General features: G+C 45.0%; 2 protein-coding genes across 2 annotated transcripts; both read right to left on the bottom strand.

Annotated features, from left to right (window-relative positions):
- Positions 1–3,405: 3,405 nt before the first annotated feature.
- Positions 3,406–5,667, bottom strand: LAJ45_02994 (uncharacterized protein; the record flags this gene model as incomplete). The annotated part of the gene is made up of 1 exon (XM_046112584.1): positions 3,406–5,667. The coding sequence occupies one exon, from the start codon at positions 5,665–5,667 to the stop codon at positions 3,406–3,408; it is 2,262 nt and encodes a 753-aa protein (XP_045974073.1).
- A 6,098-nt stretch (positions 5,668–11,765) lies between these two features.
- Positions 11,766–13,382, bottom strand: LAJ45_02993 (uncharacterized protein; the record flags this gene model as incomplete). The annotated part of the gene is made up of 8 exons (XM_046112583.1): positions 11,766–11,825; positions 11,880–12,022; positions 12,080–12,163; positions 12,238–12,387; positions 12,445–12,637; positions 12,693–12,904; positions 12,967–13,048; positions 13,113–13,382. 8 exons carry the CDS (start codon positions 13,380–13,382, stop codon positions 11,766–11,768), a joined length of 1,194 nt encoding a protein of 397 aa, XP_045974072.1.
- Positions 13,383–16,764: the final 3,382 nt, after the last annotated feature.

Raw genomic sequence — 16,764 nt, 5'->3', positions numbered from 1 at the left:
TCGTTATCGATTCTTCCTTTATTGATGGCCTCCTTGGCTGCTTTGTCTGCTTCCAAATTTCCTTTTATCTTGCTATATCCCTTGACCCATTCTAATCTTATTCGGATCTTCTGTGTCTTTCCCGAATCATACCAGTAGCGTATATTATGGGCCATCATTTCTCCGGATGCCTGATGTCTACGTTTTACTCGTCTCATCGCCTCCTGGCTGTCGCATCTGATCGTAATCGTCTTTTTCCTTTCCTTTGCTGCCTCTTTCAGTCCGACTTCGATGGCTTTCTTAATCCCCACCATTTCCGCATCCATGATTTCCATCTTTTTCCCCAGTCTGTAGCCTATCTTCCTCAGTACTCCTCCATCGTTTCCTATCCTGAATATCCCCGCTGCTACGCCTTCTTTTGTCTTGCTCCCATCGCTATACATAACAATCTCCCCTTCCTGTTCTCTTTTTTCCTCCTGCCTCTTTTTCTCCATTCCTTTTTCATCATATGGTCTGATATCTATCTCAATTTCTTCCCTCGCCTTTCTTTCCCATGTTCTTTCCCTCTCGTAGTAGCTTTTCCAGTTTTCAATTTTCTTCCAGTCTTTTCCTACTATTTTTGCAAGATTTTTAACTGCTCCTTTCATTCCCCGTTTTCTTCCTTGCCCCCTTCTTCTCCCTGCACGCCATGTATCTTCTTCTTCGATGAGTTCGCTGATCTCATTTTTGACCGCCTTGTAGGTGGGGTGGTTTGGTGCGCGCTTTAGTCCTTTTATTGCCTGCATTCGTTCTTTGTGGTTGAATCTATGTTCCGTGGGTATCATGTCGTTTTCCACCTCTATCGCGGCTATGGGGGCTGATTTAAAGTGTCCTCCGATTCTTCTCATTGCTTGTGTATTGACTTTGTCGATTTTTGCTGCTAGACCCTTTTGTCCCTTCCACCACACTTTTCCGCCATATTCCGCGATTTGCCTAGAACATTCAATATAGAACTTTCTCGCATTTCCAACCCCCATTCCTCTTGTTCCTTTCCCTAAGCTTATCACACTCTGTGCAGCTCTGAATGCCCTAGCCGTTTTTTCCCTTACATGGTTTTTAAACGTCAGTTTGTTATCTATCCAGACGCCTAGCCATTTTAGTTCCTGTTTCTCGCTTTTCCTCCCTCCTCCTGGCATTTCTATTTCCTCTTCTTCTTCGTTATCCTTTCCTAGCCTGATCCACTCCATTTTATCCTCCTCGAATCTGACATGGTTCTCTTCTGCCCACTTATAGGCGACTTCTATCATTCTCTCCGCCCTCGATATTACTTGTCCCCAATTTTTTCCCGCTACCGCAATTGTAAAATCATCTATGAAGGTGGGTGTGATTGCTTTTCCTTCGAATTCCTGTTCGACCAGTTTGTTGACTTCTTTAATAAGGGGGGCGATATAAAGGTTGAAGAGGATCGGTGATGCAGGACTTCCTTGCGGTATTCCTGTCTCCACCATATGCTCTTGCCCCATTTCTCCGTCGAACCTTAGGTTGACTCTTCTGTCACTCATGAAGCTGTGTACCCATCTCGCTAGTCTCTCATCGTTTCCTTGTTCGTATACGATATTTGATAATTTTGCTTTGCTTACGTTCGGGAAGGCTTGAGCAATATCCATCGCTACAAGTATGACCTTTTCGCCCTCCTCTTTCCTCTTCTCTGCCCAGTCTAGTGTATATCCTACGCATTCTTCCGCTAACCTTTCCTTTCGCCCGCCCCATTGATGTGGGCTGAGTCCTCCTTGTTCTCCAATTTCCGCCAATTTATCTGTAGATAGTCTTTCCAGTCCCTTTCCTAATGTATTTAGTAGTGAGATCGGTCTGTGTGCTTTGGCCTTCGAATAATCTGCCTTTCCTGGTTTTGGGATAATTGCGCCTATTGCTTTCTTCCACGCGATTGGATGGTAGTCTTGATTAAATGCTAGTTGGTATACTTCCGTTATTAAATCTCTGATTTCCGACCAGAGTTCTTTAAGCGCGATAAAGCAGATACCGTCCGGGCCGGGTGCCTTATAGGCTCCTTGTTTCCAGATCGCTGCCCCCACCTCCTCCTTCGTCAGGGTGTGCTTCAGTTGTTCGTCATATTGGGGTGCCGTTCTAACGGTGTCTGTATCATTTGGCGCTTTAGGAAAAAGTTGTTCTATAAAAATCTCTTCTTTTTCTTTGAATGTAACCGCCACTTTATTTTCATGCTCGATAGTAGGCGTTTTTGCATATCGTTTTTTGCATACTAGTCTCCACACTCCCCATAGGTCGTTGCCTTGTGCCTCGCCCACAAACTTATCCCAACATTCTTTCTTTTTCTTTCTTATTTCTCGGAAGTAGTCGTTTTTCTTCAACCTCCACTCAGCTCTCCTTATTTCCGCGTCTTCACTTTCCCTCTCCCCCGTCCTGCACCATCTTCGGCATTTCGCCATTGCTTTCCTTTTTTCTTTTACTCCTTGGTCGAACCATTTTTTGCTCCTCCAGCTTCTTCTTGCCCGTGGGACTCCTTCTTCGATTGCCGCTAGTATGATGGTTTCTATAATTTTTGCCATATCGTCCGCATCCTCATTATCTTGGGCCCTTTTCCATTCTTCCCTTAGTCTTGAGCGTTGCTCTCTGGCTACGTCTATTGCCTTTTTCCAGTCCGCTTTTCTGAAATTGTATTGGCTTTCGAGGGGGTTGTATGTCTCTTCCAGGTTTGCTTTTCCGATTCGCAATCTTATAAGCGCATGATCCGATCCCGTATCTTCCATTTGTACCAGCTCCCATTTGGTAAGAAGATGAATACTATTACTTCCCCATGCTAGGTCCAACACAGATTTTTGGCTTCCTCTTTGCCACATCATTACATCTGGTGTGTTGAGGAGCGTAAGGCTGTGGTTTTCCACCATATCCATAACTTCATCTTCTCTAACTGGGTCTGACACTGAATCCCATAATTTTCCTTTCGCATTGAAATCGCCCAGAATAATCGTTTGTTGTCCTTCGCAAATATTGGCCGGTATTCTTCTTACACACCACCCTTCTCGGCTGCTGTGTGTTTGGTTATAGATATTTATAATTCGAAGTGCCGTTTGGTTGTCTTTTGTTAATATATCGATAACGCTTGCATCCCAATCCTTCCACAGGTCGTCTCTCACCGCATATCTAATGCCTTTATCTTTTCTCACCATCCACATAACTCTGCTTTTTTCTCCGTCTTTTCCGGGTCTGTAAACTATATCTAGGTTGCTGTTTCCGACGGTGATTTCCCCATTTCCTAGCTCGACTGCTCCCTCTACTGTCCTTTTCGATCTTGCCTTTCCAATGTATGGCTCTTGTATTGCTATTATATCCGCTCTTCCACCACTTTCCATCAGCCCCTGTATTACATTGGTGGATGCATTGCAGTTATGCTGTATGATGACGAAAGATTTAAGCATTCTCGGTCTTTTTGACCACCTTCGCGGCACTAGATTCACCTCCCTTATTTTCCTTCTTCTCCGGCTCCATTCCTATTGACATCATAAACCAGTTCTCGCGCTCCCTGCACCACTTGGATCGGGCTCCATGGAGTCCCTTGCAATTTGCGCACTTCAAAAATTGCCTGTGGTTCTTGCACCATCCCTTTGAAATACACGTTTCATCATCGCACTTATGTTGGTCCGTCCGGTGGCCCTCCTTTCCACATATACCGCATCTTGCCCTCCTAGCTCGGCACATTGCCCACCAGTGCCCAAACTTGCAACATGTTGTACACTGGAGTTCCTTCGCCGCTCCTCTGGCGATGTATTCTCTGGTATGGTGTTCTTTGATATCTTTGGTGTTATACGTGTATCCGTCTGCCAGTTTGATGCCTCTTATCGCTTCGCTCGCCTTTCTTGTCGCCACGTGGATTACTAGATCCTTCTTTCCTGTTTTCCTTGTATCGTTTTTGGTCATCCAATGGGGATTTTTCATAAGAGTAATATTATTCTCTTTCTCGATATGGGTTTTCAGTTCCTCGAGTTTGCCTTCCCACTGTGTATCTACTCCATATACGACAATACCTGCCCAGTCTTCTTCCTTCCTTTTTATTTCGAGCCTCTTTCCCAGTTCCACATCCTCTTTCTTTTCCTTTAGTGCCTTTTCCGCCGCTTCCTCACTCTTGAAGACCACTCTCAATGGTTTTGGAGTTCCCGCTTCATCCGAGATTATCATGGTTTTTTCCACCTGTTCTTTATCTAATCCCAGTTTCTGGATAAACTCCTCCGCTGTTTTTAGGGGTTGCTGTTCGCTACTTGCTTGATTTGAGTCGCCCTTTCTAACCTCCACAATAATTTCTTTCTTTCTCGCTTTCTCTCTTCGTTCTGCAATGCGCTCCAGCTGCTTTTTCCTCCGGTCTTCTCCTATTTTCTTCCAGTCCTCCTCGACCCCTGCTGAAGTATTCGGTTCAAATTTCTTCCCCCCGATGGGGGTGAGATTTGCTCCACTCGCAGCCCACCCTTTAACTTCGCCGATAGTGCTTTTGGGTTCGCTCCTATTCTCGTTTATGCTTTCGGCTTCTTTTCTCCTGTTGCTGTCTGGCCTCTTCCTTCCCCCCCTGGTAGGTTCCTCGGTCCCCATTCCTCTTCGCTCCTTTACTCGTGCTGCCGCAAGCTTTTCACCTTCTAGTCTGGCTACTTTCTTTTGTAACACTTTGATGGTATCGATCATTACCTTTGCCCAGTCAGGCAATTTCTCTTTCTTGAGCTCCTCCAGTGCCGGGGTGCTTCTTCTCGAGCTCTGGCTGCTTATTGTGATGGGCGTTAGCTGTCTTGTTCCTCTTTGGTCTCGCCCTTCTTTGGTGCATATTGGTGCATGTTTGGATGCCATCAGGCCCTGACGAATTTCTTTCCTGGCTATAGTGGCCCATTTGCTTGAGCTTAGTCCCGTGACCAGCTTCTCGATAATATGTTTCTTCCCCGGTTGTATGATCTTTCTTGGGTTCATCCATGCGTCCCAGAACTCCTCTCTATGGCTTTGATCCTCTTCATGCCTCTTCCTCTTTTTCCCCTTTCCTTCTTCCATAACATCCATCGCTGCCTCATACATCATAGCTGCATCCTGATCTCCCGGAACATCTACCATATCCTTTGCAATTTCCATGTCGACGTCCGGGTTTTCATACGCCGTCTCATTAATAATGCTGACCCTATATTCCCGGATGGCTTCTACCGCAAGCTCGATTCTGTCGTACAAGTCGAGCTTCGTCCATTCCATCTCTGATTCCTCAACGGCTTGGCTTACATCACTCTCGATTGCCTTTTCCTTTCCTTTTTTGATTGATCTGACTTCTTCTGGGTGGTCATTTTCTTCCTCCTCTTCATCAGCCATTTTCTCGTCTTCTTCCTCTTCTTTTTTTACCTCCGCCTGCTCTTCTTCCTCCGGCTTTGGTGTACCCTCGAAGTCGGAGAATTCATCGATGTGTCGCATCGTTGCCGCCTCTGCCTCATACTGTTCGCGGATCGCTTTCGAGGTATGGAGGTCTCCATTCATATATTTGACTTGCACTGGGTCATACTGGCCCCTTGCTCGTCTTAGGTATACCGTGCTTATTTTATCGATTTCCTCATCGTCAATTAGGATTCTGAGTCCCTTGCCTTTGAGATTTTCGACTAAGCCCATTGCTCGTTTGCCGAGCCCTGTTACCACATACACAATCTGTGGGGGTGGCATATTGAATTGGTTTTGCTATCTTATTGGTTGTTATAGCGGTCGCTCCCTGTTCTTTTCCTAAACAATGCCTTTGTCTTTCATAATACTATTGTCTTATCGTCTTCATGTAACCTTCCTGATAGCGCCAAGCCTGCCAAGACAATAATCCGCTGGCAGTAGTGTCCTCCTCTGGGGGGGGAGGGATCCAAAGGGTTGGGGATGGTAGGGGTGAGTTTTATCCCTACTATCAAAAATAATTAGCTTGACTGATAGAGAATACTTCCCTGATTACAGGTATATTTTCAGATTCTCTGTAGCTGGCTTGGTTGTTGAGTTATTGTTGAAAAACCTGAAAATCGGGATTTTTGGGCCTGAAATCCGCCCAAAAAGCCAAAAAACCCGGTTAAAAAGTAGTGAAGTTTTGCAAAAGTCAAAGGTTGTGAATTTTTCTGGGACAGGGAGATAGCCCTGAGGCTGCTGATTTCGAATATGCTGTTTTTATATCTTATATCTTTATGGTTGAGTTGCTAGGGGTCGATGGATTTGCCTCAAGCCTGTACGTACAGGGGGGTGGTGGGGGCCAAAAAATATAAATAATGAATCGAGTTCTAGATTATTAGGAAAGTGTTCTACCAGCGGGTGTGGCCCCCCTGTGCAGCAATGACGGCCTGTATCCTTTCAGCCATACTATCTACATGTTTGAGAATATCCTCCTCAGAAATCCGGGCCCATTCTTCCCCAATAGCAGCCCGCATTTCCGCTTTTCCCTTAGGCCTTGGTAGCCTCTCGTTAAGCCTCTTCTTGAATATACATCAAATATTTTCTATAGGGTTCAAATCAGGTGATGAGGGAGGCCATTGAAATGTTGGCATATTATATTGCTGCCGGAAATTTTGAGTATATGCTGCAGTGTGTGCGGGTGCTCCATCTTCAGCAACATATATCTCTCCACCCAGCCGGACCTGTAATCCAAATATAACATTCATCTGACCAGATAATTCCCCGTCATTCCTCCTTGCCCCAATGTTGAACCGAAAGAGCAAAATGCAGTCGCTTTCATTTTTGGATTTCGTTCAAAAACGGTTTCGCTCGAGCCGACCGACGATCATATCCTTTTTTTGCAAATACTGTTGGTGGAGTTTTGTAACAAGCATTTATTCCGGACATCCAAGCAATTTCTCGGCGAGTTTTCCTGCGGTTCTCAGCGTTGATAGTAGCTGTTTGGACTGGTAGCTTCGGTGTTAGGGCATTGATAATTGGAAGACGGCCAGTTTTATTTTTCCATGTTGTCGCAAGTGCTTGACAGATTTTCCAAATACCACTAGGAGTCATTTTAACCTCTTGGACAATAGCTTCATAGGTCCATTTGGCATTGAAGCGTAGTGCATGTATCATGCAATAGGTTTTATACCTGGCTTCAGTGGTCTTACTACTGGCAGGTGCATTTGGCTCGGCACTCGCTCCTGGAACACCATTTAAAAGTAGATGAATATCCATCTTGTTAAAGATAAGAACGTCACCAGGTAAACTGTAAGCTTAGAGTATAGGTCATGTTCAAGTTGTAGATACAATTATATAAAAACTAAGTCAACGTGCCCTTCAATTTTCGTTGGCCTCAGTTTCCGTTTGCCTCAGTTTCTGTTTGCTTGAGCTCGCGCCTATGCCCATCTTTCCTAGAAGTATGTTCTCCCAACCAATGCAGCTCCGGTCTCGTAGCCTGTCTTTCATTCCCATGCTTTTCCATAGATCATTCACTGGAACAGCCATGTCCCCTCCAGACCTGGCAGACCACGTAAGACAACTAGTGTAGACGACAGGAGACTAGTTATCACCTCTAAAATGGATCGCGAAAATCCTATCTATAGGTTCGTGCAGAATTTGCTGCTTCCCTCTCAAAATCAACAATTAGGCGACGACTATGCGAACACGGAATCAGCAAGCATACAAGGTGAATAGACCTTTGCTAGAGGATTATGATGCTAGGTGAAGGCTGGCTTGGTGCTGTAGGCATAGGCACTGGGGGGTTGAGCGGTAGAGAATATTGGTCTGGAGTGATGAGTGTAGCGTTGAAAGGTACGCAGATTCAGCTGTACAGTGGGTCTTTAGGATGCCAAAGGAAAAATTGTTCGCGAATGTATTAGGGGCAAGAGGAAATCAGGAGGAGTAAAGCAGATGATATGGGCCTGTTTTGCTGGTGGTTTGAAGGGCACCTGTAATGGCATGTTAATAGAAAGGGGGGGGTGGGGGGCAGTACGGTCAATCCAGAGGCATATATAAGGACTTTGAATTTTGATATTCTTGATTTTCTTCAAGAGCTATGAGACAGAAGTATAAAGCCTATATTCATTCAGGACAATGCAAAGATTCATACAGCAAAAGTTTGTAAAACATGGTTTAGTCAAAATGAGGTGCAGTTGGATTGGCCTCCATACTCACCAGGCTCAACCCTATTGAGCACATCCGGGTACACATGAAAAAGACCTACCATTGGCACTATCTCCACATATCTAATGATAGTAAAGGATCAGTAGATTTATAACCTTTAATGGAGGCAGCACTTATCCACTGTTGGGACTCGGAGCTAATTCTAGATCATTTGTTTGAGGGTTTAGTACAGAGTATACCAAGGAGAATTGAGGCTGTAATAAAGGCAAGAGGGTAGTACACCAAGTATTAAATTGTATATAACTGTTTACTGGATAGTATGCAATACCTATATAAAAGCTCGAATGAATACAGTATCAATTGTGGTCGTGGGGTTGAGTGTCGTTATGCGTCGTGATGGTAGCAGGCGTTGCCCCACGCCGACCTCTGACCTTGCAGCGTACATTCTAGCATACATTGACATAAATTATTTCATCCGTTTTTGGATGCAATAGCGGCACATGTCCAGAATCCAGATCATTTGCCACTAGGTGGTTCTTTTTAACAAAAATTTTGCCTAGGTATTTGCATGATTCATTAATTCTCGTAGTACTACATGTAGAGTCTACTAACGCTAGGATAAAAAATGAATTAGGAGAGGGATATTTTTCCGGACGTAACATATGTAGGTAGTGTGTTACATGTCGCTTAGAAGTGATCCTAACGCCGGAATGATTCAAATTACGGTTTAGAAAAGGCAACTGGAACAAAACCAAACAGCAAACTGAGGCTTTCTTCTTCTTATCTATTTTATATTTATATAGCAAATTTTATGACGATGATGGCGATGACGTTAATGTATTTCACTTAGTATGTAACCGACCGTCACCAGAAACCGTCCAAACGGCGCGTGAAAATAAAAAGGCACCAATACTTATGTATAAGCCAGAAAAACATAGGAAATAGTTTTTGATCGCACAGAACTATTTCATATGTCGTGGAGGAGTATTCGACATGATATCAAGCGATTTGGTGAGACAATGTAGTGGTCGGACCGCCTCAAAGTACATGCCAGGGCAATATGCACTGCTCGCTCATGTCACAAGTAAGCGGACATATTACGGGACAGGCACTCTGGGTAGTACAATTAAAGAACGACTTTTGAGATCATCTGGGCAAAGCGGCACAAGCCAAGAAAGAGGAACGCTGGAAATATGAAGTGGTAATCTGTTATGTACTGGATTAAAGGTTTTGCGAACTCTCTGGCATCTGATTGGTCGAGAGCTAGAAACCCTAACCCCCATGGCAACCAGCCCACCCACCAAAGATTGGGAGCGAGCAGTGACACTGGCATGCCGAACTCATTAACAGGTTGGAATTAACTGGAGGTGGCATCAACTGGAGCTGGAATTAGTTGGAGGCGGTATTGGAGTGGCATGAGTTGAGATACCTTATTATTAACAACTGGATCACTATGGAGGAGGTGGATATTTGCGGGAGCTGGCAATGAGCACTAATGAGAGCTGGCTATGGCCAACAGTGGGAGCTGGCCAACGGTACTGGGAGCTGGCCACGGAATGGCTAAGGGCAATATTAATTAACTACTGGACCGGTGGCCAGCTATGGGTGCACTGGAGGTGCGAAGTACTACACGGAGGTGGGAGAGTTTCTTGAGCAGGAGCAAGACCTCGCGGTCGCGAGGTGGCACACCCCTAGTGAGGATGTATTTACCTGTAGGAGGTGTTGGCCGTACCACGCCTCATAGACCTGCATGGAGCAATCATAGGGCACCTGAAAAGTAGGCTCCATCCAGCACCGGGAGATCTAACTGAAGAGTAGATAGCATTGATTGATAAGGCCAAGGAACTCTGTGGCGCTGGTGGGCCGACATATATATGGTATCCGTAAAACTAATAAGATTGTTGTACGCGAACCTCCCCCCATCTCTAAGCTGATAGTGATGGGCATGGGATAAGATAAAACGAGACTTGGATAGATCTTGTCTCGGCTTGTACCTTTTCATTCTGGTCTCGAAAGCCTTGAGGCAAGGGCCCTGTCTCGACAAAGTCTCGAGATCTCGTTGTCAGAAAAACGAGAAATACAGCGAATAGTAGCCCTAACCCTGAGTTAAGAGTTTGCAATGTGGTGCAAAGAAGTCAAAAAAGTCTTGAGACTAGTCTCGAGACCTCTAGGACAAGTCTTGTCTTGTCCCGCCTTGTCCGTCAAATGTTTCGAGGAGTTCCCAAGTTAACTTGTCTCATCACTAGGCTACATAATTAGCAGTGCCAGGCACCCTACCAACGAAATTGAAGTGAACTAGCACAGGGCTGGCTTACCACTGCAGACGAAATACGGTTTAACCTTCGCGTTATTTGCTTACCTTACTCTCGCGCTCCCCTACGTTATTATTTTCCTCCTTACCGGCTGGATCCAAGATGGGGCAGAGCACATATAAATACGGAGTATGGATAACCTGTTTTATGGAGCTCAATAAGGGGTTCTGTTGTCTACCCTTGTATTTCTCCGATTCGGGGTATCATAATGCTGTATACAAGAGAAATGAAAGTAGGTGAGGACTGTAGCTTTTTTTCTTTTTTGTTTAATTCATTAATTGCATGCAAGCCGTGGTTTATGGCAATGGTGAGGACGGTAGCGATCTTGCAGAGAATTAATAGTATGACTTCCGCCACGTGAGCCCGTTTTACTTGGCTTCTATTCGCTTTAGTTATGTCAACACTACAATCGAGTATTTATTGTCTTCTAAATGATGCAAGATTAATCTGTAGGAAGGTTTGATAAGGGAACAGGGGTCATTGACGGTTCTAACATAGGGAAGACCAGGAGAAACTACTGATGGGCCGTCAAAGTTGCCTAAAACAGGGTGAAAGTTCGTGGGTTATCTTCAACATCACAGAGAAAACGGGAAGCATCGAGGTACATAGAAAACTGGTAACTGGTACAAAAGATAGAATGGGTTCGACCTTATCTGGGGTAAAAAGAGAAAAAGGATGGAGGGACATCCTCAGAATTATAGTTGACCTTTTCCCCAAAGGAGAAGTGTTAGGCCAGATTGTTTAATAATTGAGAGGCGGGGTTTTATATTATTTTCTTATTTCTTTATCTCTTATTTTTGAGGTGGGGGATTTTACGCTACCCATGGTATGGGGGTCTGAGCTTTTGCCATTGCGTACGGGCTGCATGAATCAATCAACAACAATGATCGGAGGGTCGAGTGATACTCTATGATAGAACCGAGTGATAACTGATGAAGGCCCTGCGAGTGACCTTACATGACGGCACGGGCGACTGCCCTGCAGTAGCACCGCCCAGGGCAATAGTATATTAAGGCATAACTGTAATAAAACAGAGGATTACGCCAAGATATTTGTTGGATGGGATGTACTAATACAATGAAACATGCCACATGAATTGTTGGGCCTAGAATGCAGTGACACATTTTGAGATGTAGGTATTTTGAGTGAATCTTATGAATACCTAATGATTTCACGCCTCACAAGTACACACAATGTGGCCCTTTATCCCGACCATATTTGTGCTTCTTTTTGTCAACTCAAGCCCCTCATGTTAGTAATTATCACCGACTGAAGCTAAGGTGCTTATGCAGCCTTCACGAGACGCGCTTCAAATATTTTATTGTTACGTTGAAACGAATGCGACCCTGGTTATACTTGAATTGAAAGCAGATATTCTTGAGCCAATCAGATAATCAACACTACCTCTCCCCCCGCTCCATTCTACATCGTCTTGAACTCAGCCTTGCCTGAAGTTTGAAAGATCTTGGTTTGTTCCATAATCTGTGAGAGTTAGCACCTGGAATCTACCGGAATATAGCACGAAGCTTTATGTACCTCTGCCCACTTGCCCTCAGCCTGTTTGAGGTCACGTCCACCGATCTTTCGGTAGAATAATTCGGTCTTTCCAATATTGGTCTCAAAATCGGTCAGCTTGGTGTAAATACCATCGAAGTCACCTTGCATTAAGCTGAAAGCACCTGAGACCGATATCAATAATCCCCCTTTGTAAGATAAAACGAGTCAAGAGTATATACCTCGCATCTTTTCCGTAGCCGCTAGGGCAGCATCGATAGTTTCTCTGACGCCTTTCATAGAATCATCCTGCATGTTGATGGCGTCTATTGGTCCCTCCTGTCAGTAAGGTCATTTTCACCGAGATGATATGCGGATCCCTCCGCCGAAGTTAACCCACCTTTGATCTTGATCAGGTTCCCTTCTTTCCCCTCCTCACTAATAATGCTGGCTAGGTTGCTGTCCCATGCGTCTTTTGCAGCCACTGCCTTTGGCCCATGGATACTTGCCACCGTGATGGCAGCGATAAGCCCAATTGGGCCAAGCCAGGCTGAATGTGGTTAATAACCGTTTGTCACTAGTACGCATGAACCTTTGTAAGACATACCATAACTAGGAGTGGTCGCCGCGATAACAACCTGGTGGTGGTACTCATCCTCTAGCCCTTGAGTTTTGTCTTTGAGGTCCTTGATGTCTTTTTTTAGCTTTTCGAGTCTCGCGTTGATACCCGGCAGTACAGCCGTGAATTTTTTGTTGCAGTCCATCACATTGTTACGATCGATTTCAGTGTCGTTTTTGAACTGCACTGGCTGTTAGACACCCCTCACATACGGTGAGAGAATATGAGAGGAATACCTTCAGGAGAGCTTTGTGCATCACTGCACATTCTTCACCTGCGGCCTTTGCCTTTCCACCTAGGATTTGTGCAATGGCCTGAGACGTACCGATCGCCTCTTTGACCGCGGGATCGGTGACTTTTGAGCCATCTGCTGTAATAATCACAAACTGTTCCCGCAAGTATTCGCATTTGTCCTTGGCCTCCTCGGCAAAGTTTCTGATCTTGCCCGCTGTTACAGATCAGTACTTAGCAGATAAATTGGTATTGGTAGTGCTCCAAGTCCAGGCATACTTAGGGTAAACATTTCGTTGAAAGTGTTGTTGTGGAAATCCGTTGTGTGCTTGAAGATGCTGAGAGCATTGTCTTGAGCAGCCTTCAGTGTACAGAGCCAAACAGTCAGTCAGGGTCGACTGTGCAATTCTCGATGGACCACTTACCTGGTACAGGTTGAACTTTTTGTCCAGCTCGTTGAGAAATGTTTCTACATCTTTGCGCGGATATTTGGTCTCGTAGGCCTCCTTCGTAGCGGGCAACATCATGCCCTGACGGAGGTAGGCCTGTAGCTGAACCCCTTCGGCAGTATGAAAGACGAATCGCTCGGTAGGCGTGGCGGTTGTAACGCCAGCCGCGCGTGCACGAGCAGAACAGTCATAGAGGAACGCCGTAGCGTGGGCTAGGAAATCAACTGGTTTGGCGACCTCTGTCATTTTGGTGAGAGGATGGGTACAAGAGTTTTGGGTGAGGTTTGAAGCTTGAAAGAACTCGAGGCTAGAATGGGAAGTCTGGATAGCTTGGGTATGTTGCTACAATATCGCCGAGCGGTCTTCGGCCGTATTTATCCTGCTGGATTGAAGTTAGCAAAGAATGCCTGTGCGTACCAGCTCTCAGAACTGTTTGGAGTGTTTCAATTGCGGGGGGAGGGGTTCACTCCGTGAGACAATCACGTGTTCAATTTCACGAAAAGGGCTCTCTCTTTTTGCCGATCTGGCTCACGTCTTCCTTCCTGCATTCAGCTGAGATATTCAGCTCAAAGGGATGAGAGTTTATCGGCTACCTGCATGATTCCTCTGACGTCTTCATTCAGCTGAGAGTTTATCGGCTGCGTGAATGATTCCTCTCACGTTTTTCTTCCTGCATTCAGCGGAGATATTCAGCTCAAAATGATGAGGGTTTATCGACACCAAGCTGACGATCCTTGGCCTAGACTCAACTCGAGGGAGTAAACTTAGTGTACTTCGGTATCAAGGGTAAGTGAGTAGATCGTGGCAGCGTGGCTAAAGCTGTAGTTTTCCTGTTTTGCTCGCGCATATGAACCGCCGCGTTCTACTCACTTACCTCTGATACCGAAGTACACTACCTCTGACCTACTCGCGCGGCCGAGTTTCAACTTAATCACATGACCTATGGGTAACGTAAAAAACATGTTAAATAGCGTCACGTGAGTAAGTCGAAACTCAGCCGCGCGAGTAATTCATGGTCCTTGAGAAGATCCGAATCGAATCAGATATACTGAGCTGTTTTCCGGTAGGCCTTGAATGAATACAATCAGGTTCCAGAGTCTTAGAACTAACTATCACACTAGCGAAGTATCATGGCAGGAATAAACCTCCGCACATATAATAACTAATCTTGAAAGGAAGCGATCGACGATGCGGCTAACCTGTTGAACAGAACAACTGATTCAGTAGGGTCACGCGGCGATCACGAACGGGAGAAGCGTTTGGCTTAGTCGTTTCATGTTGGCTAAGTTGTGTACTCACTAGTCTGCCAGAATTAAAATGCCGCTTACTTAATATTTTCTTAATATTTTCACCCAGTTCTATAAAAAAACACTTGGCGATCATTTCTCACGTGAACGAGGCGTTGTGTACTCGTTTCGTTAATAGAACCAGAAAATGCAGTTGCTGAGGGTAAGGCATGATCCCTCCTAAAAACTATCCCGGTCCCGTCACTTGCATCCCCCGGCCCTTTCATGGTAAACGAGTATATATTCATCGAATATCAACAGACTGCCGTCTTATGTCCTTTATAAATCGGGACAGTAATGAAGCATGGTAGTGGGGGTAGGACGTACTCAACGCTATTATAGGCTTTATGAGGAATTGTAGACTCAGAAAATTGGCTACGAAATGGTTGGAATTTCTCTCGACTACAATTATAAAGAGCTTGAGCGTAAGAAACTCTGACGGGGAAAAGGAATTAAGAGTTTGGAGGCTATAGTACAAGTGCGGGGGCAGGTTTCAATGTCTGTTGATGAACAGGTACTAATTATTAGTGTTTTCATGGCATCCATGGGGTTGAAGCGGTAACTACGGATATAAACCAACAGTGAAAAATTATACTTGCAGTAGGTAAGACGTACCCGAATGCGCAAGTACTGCAGCTGAGACGCGATTACTATTGGGTTGAACGTGAAAGCAATGTATGGCTCGAGAAGCTATGGTGGGTAGGTGTGTAAACTTCGGCGTTTTCAGCTAATCAATGTATAGGAATTAGGAGATCTACTCCCATAAGGTTGCTAGTGCCTAGTCTGATAGTGGAATTTTCTCTAATTTCCATACAAAAAAAGTTCCTTTGAAGTTGACACACCTACCCCATATGCATACGTATTATGAGTTGTCAAAAATATTGGGACGCAACAGGCTTCATTGTAACGTAATAATCTCTCAACCACGACCGACCACAAAGAGACCACAAACAGGATAAGTGATAAGAAGAATTATTGGAGACCTAAAATGTATTTTCATTAGTATTGTCATTCGTTGGTGGCGGGGTTGGGTTGTCGTTGCTGTATTCGTTGCCCTGTTGCGTCCCATTATTTTTGACAACCCACAATAGCTACATGTACGTTTTCGGGTAGAATATTCTAGCGCGGGCTTGGCTCCAAGAATACGCTAATGACATAACGAGCTAGGTGCACGGTGCACCTGCACTAGGCTGCATAGCAATCGGACCTACGGGATTAACCGAGCTGAAAGTACGTATGTAAGTGCGTGTATGTCGCGGAGCAACTACTCTACAAGCTATGGCTTTGGAACTCCAACATTGTAAGTGATATTCCTTTTGTTGATATTTCTTTTTATTTTCAGAAAGATTGGCCCTAAGACTGATGCAGCATCTTGATGATGTGTGATGTAATCGAACGGAGCCGGTTTCTATCACTTGAGAGATAGATCTACTCTACACTATCTCGACAAGCGCGGAACACATTGGAGAGACAGTACCGATGTCAGGCCTGCCTATCCCCCGACCTGTGCTCGGCGACCGTGAATGAGGTAAATACAGACATTTCATCATCATCATGTAGCTGCACAAAGCCCCAAACCAACCCGATTTGATTGTAAACTATTACATGATGCCGTGGATGGTTCAGAAAATTTACGAATCCATATGATATCTACCCCACGCACGAGGTATCTGTAGATCTGAGATCGCTCTGGACCATATTTATTTGGGCGTGCATGGTGTTAAGCTTCGGGATCAGTGCATACATCCTATCCCTTGGACTGGTGGATCTCTCAGGTTCGCGATATCCTCTTTCAGCTATCACTAGCCTTATATGGTACCTTTGGCTGATTTTGGATGGGCTGCATTGTTACTGTCACACATAAAAAGAAACATAATTACCTCACTAAGTGCGTGCACGGTCCTTGTCCCGTGTTTCGGAGTTTCATCCGTCTAAGGGATGCGGGCTCAAACTTGAGACAGGGAAGAATTGATCTGCTTTAGCCAACTGCAGCATATTTCGGATTCCATAGTGAGTGGAAAGCGGGGTAGTTTCTGAAATAGTATTCGGAGGGTATCGAGATCGATCATTCGTTCATTCATCTTTCCATTGCCTTTCCGCGTGGTTATCATCAGAGGTGATTTGGAATACCCAGAACTTTCAATGTTCGCTTCAGAGGAGATCACAGAGCTAAAGAAACTCCCCGCGATGAACCCATGATTGCCATCCGCAATTGACCAATATATAGGTATAAAGGTGACTGTTCTCCCAGGCGACAGCATTTGCAATCCCCATTCACCCCAAGATCCAGCATAAACGCAGTACCTTAAGCTATCACTGAGTTCTATATTTCCTTCCTCCTC

The sequence above is a fragment of the Morchella importuna genome (assembly GCF_003444635.1).
Source record: "Morchella importuna strain M04M26 chromosome Unknown Morimp01GS006, whole genome shotgun sequence".
Classification (NCBI taxonomy): domain Eukaryota; kingdom Fungi; phylum Ascomycota; class Pezizomycetes; order Pezizales; family Morchellaceae; genus Morchella; species Morchella importuna.
This window is presented reverse-complemented; position numbering and strand designations above follow the sequence as displayed.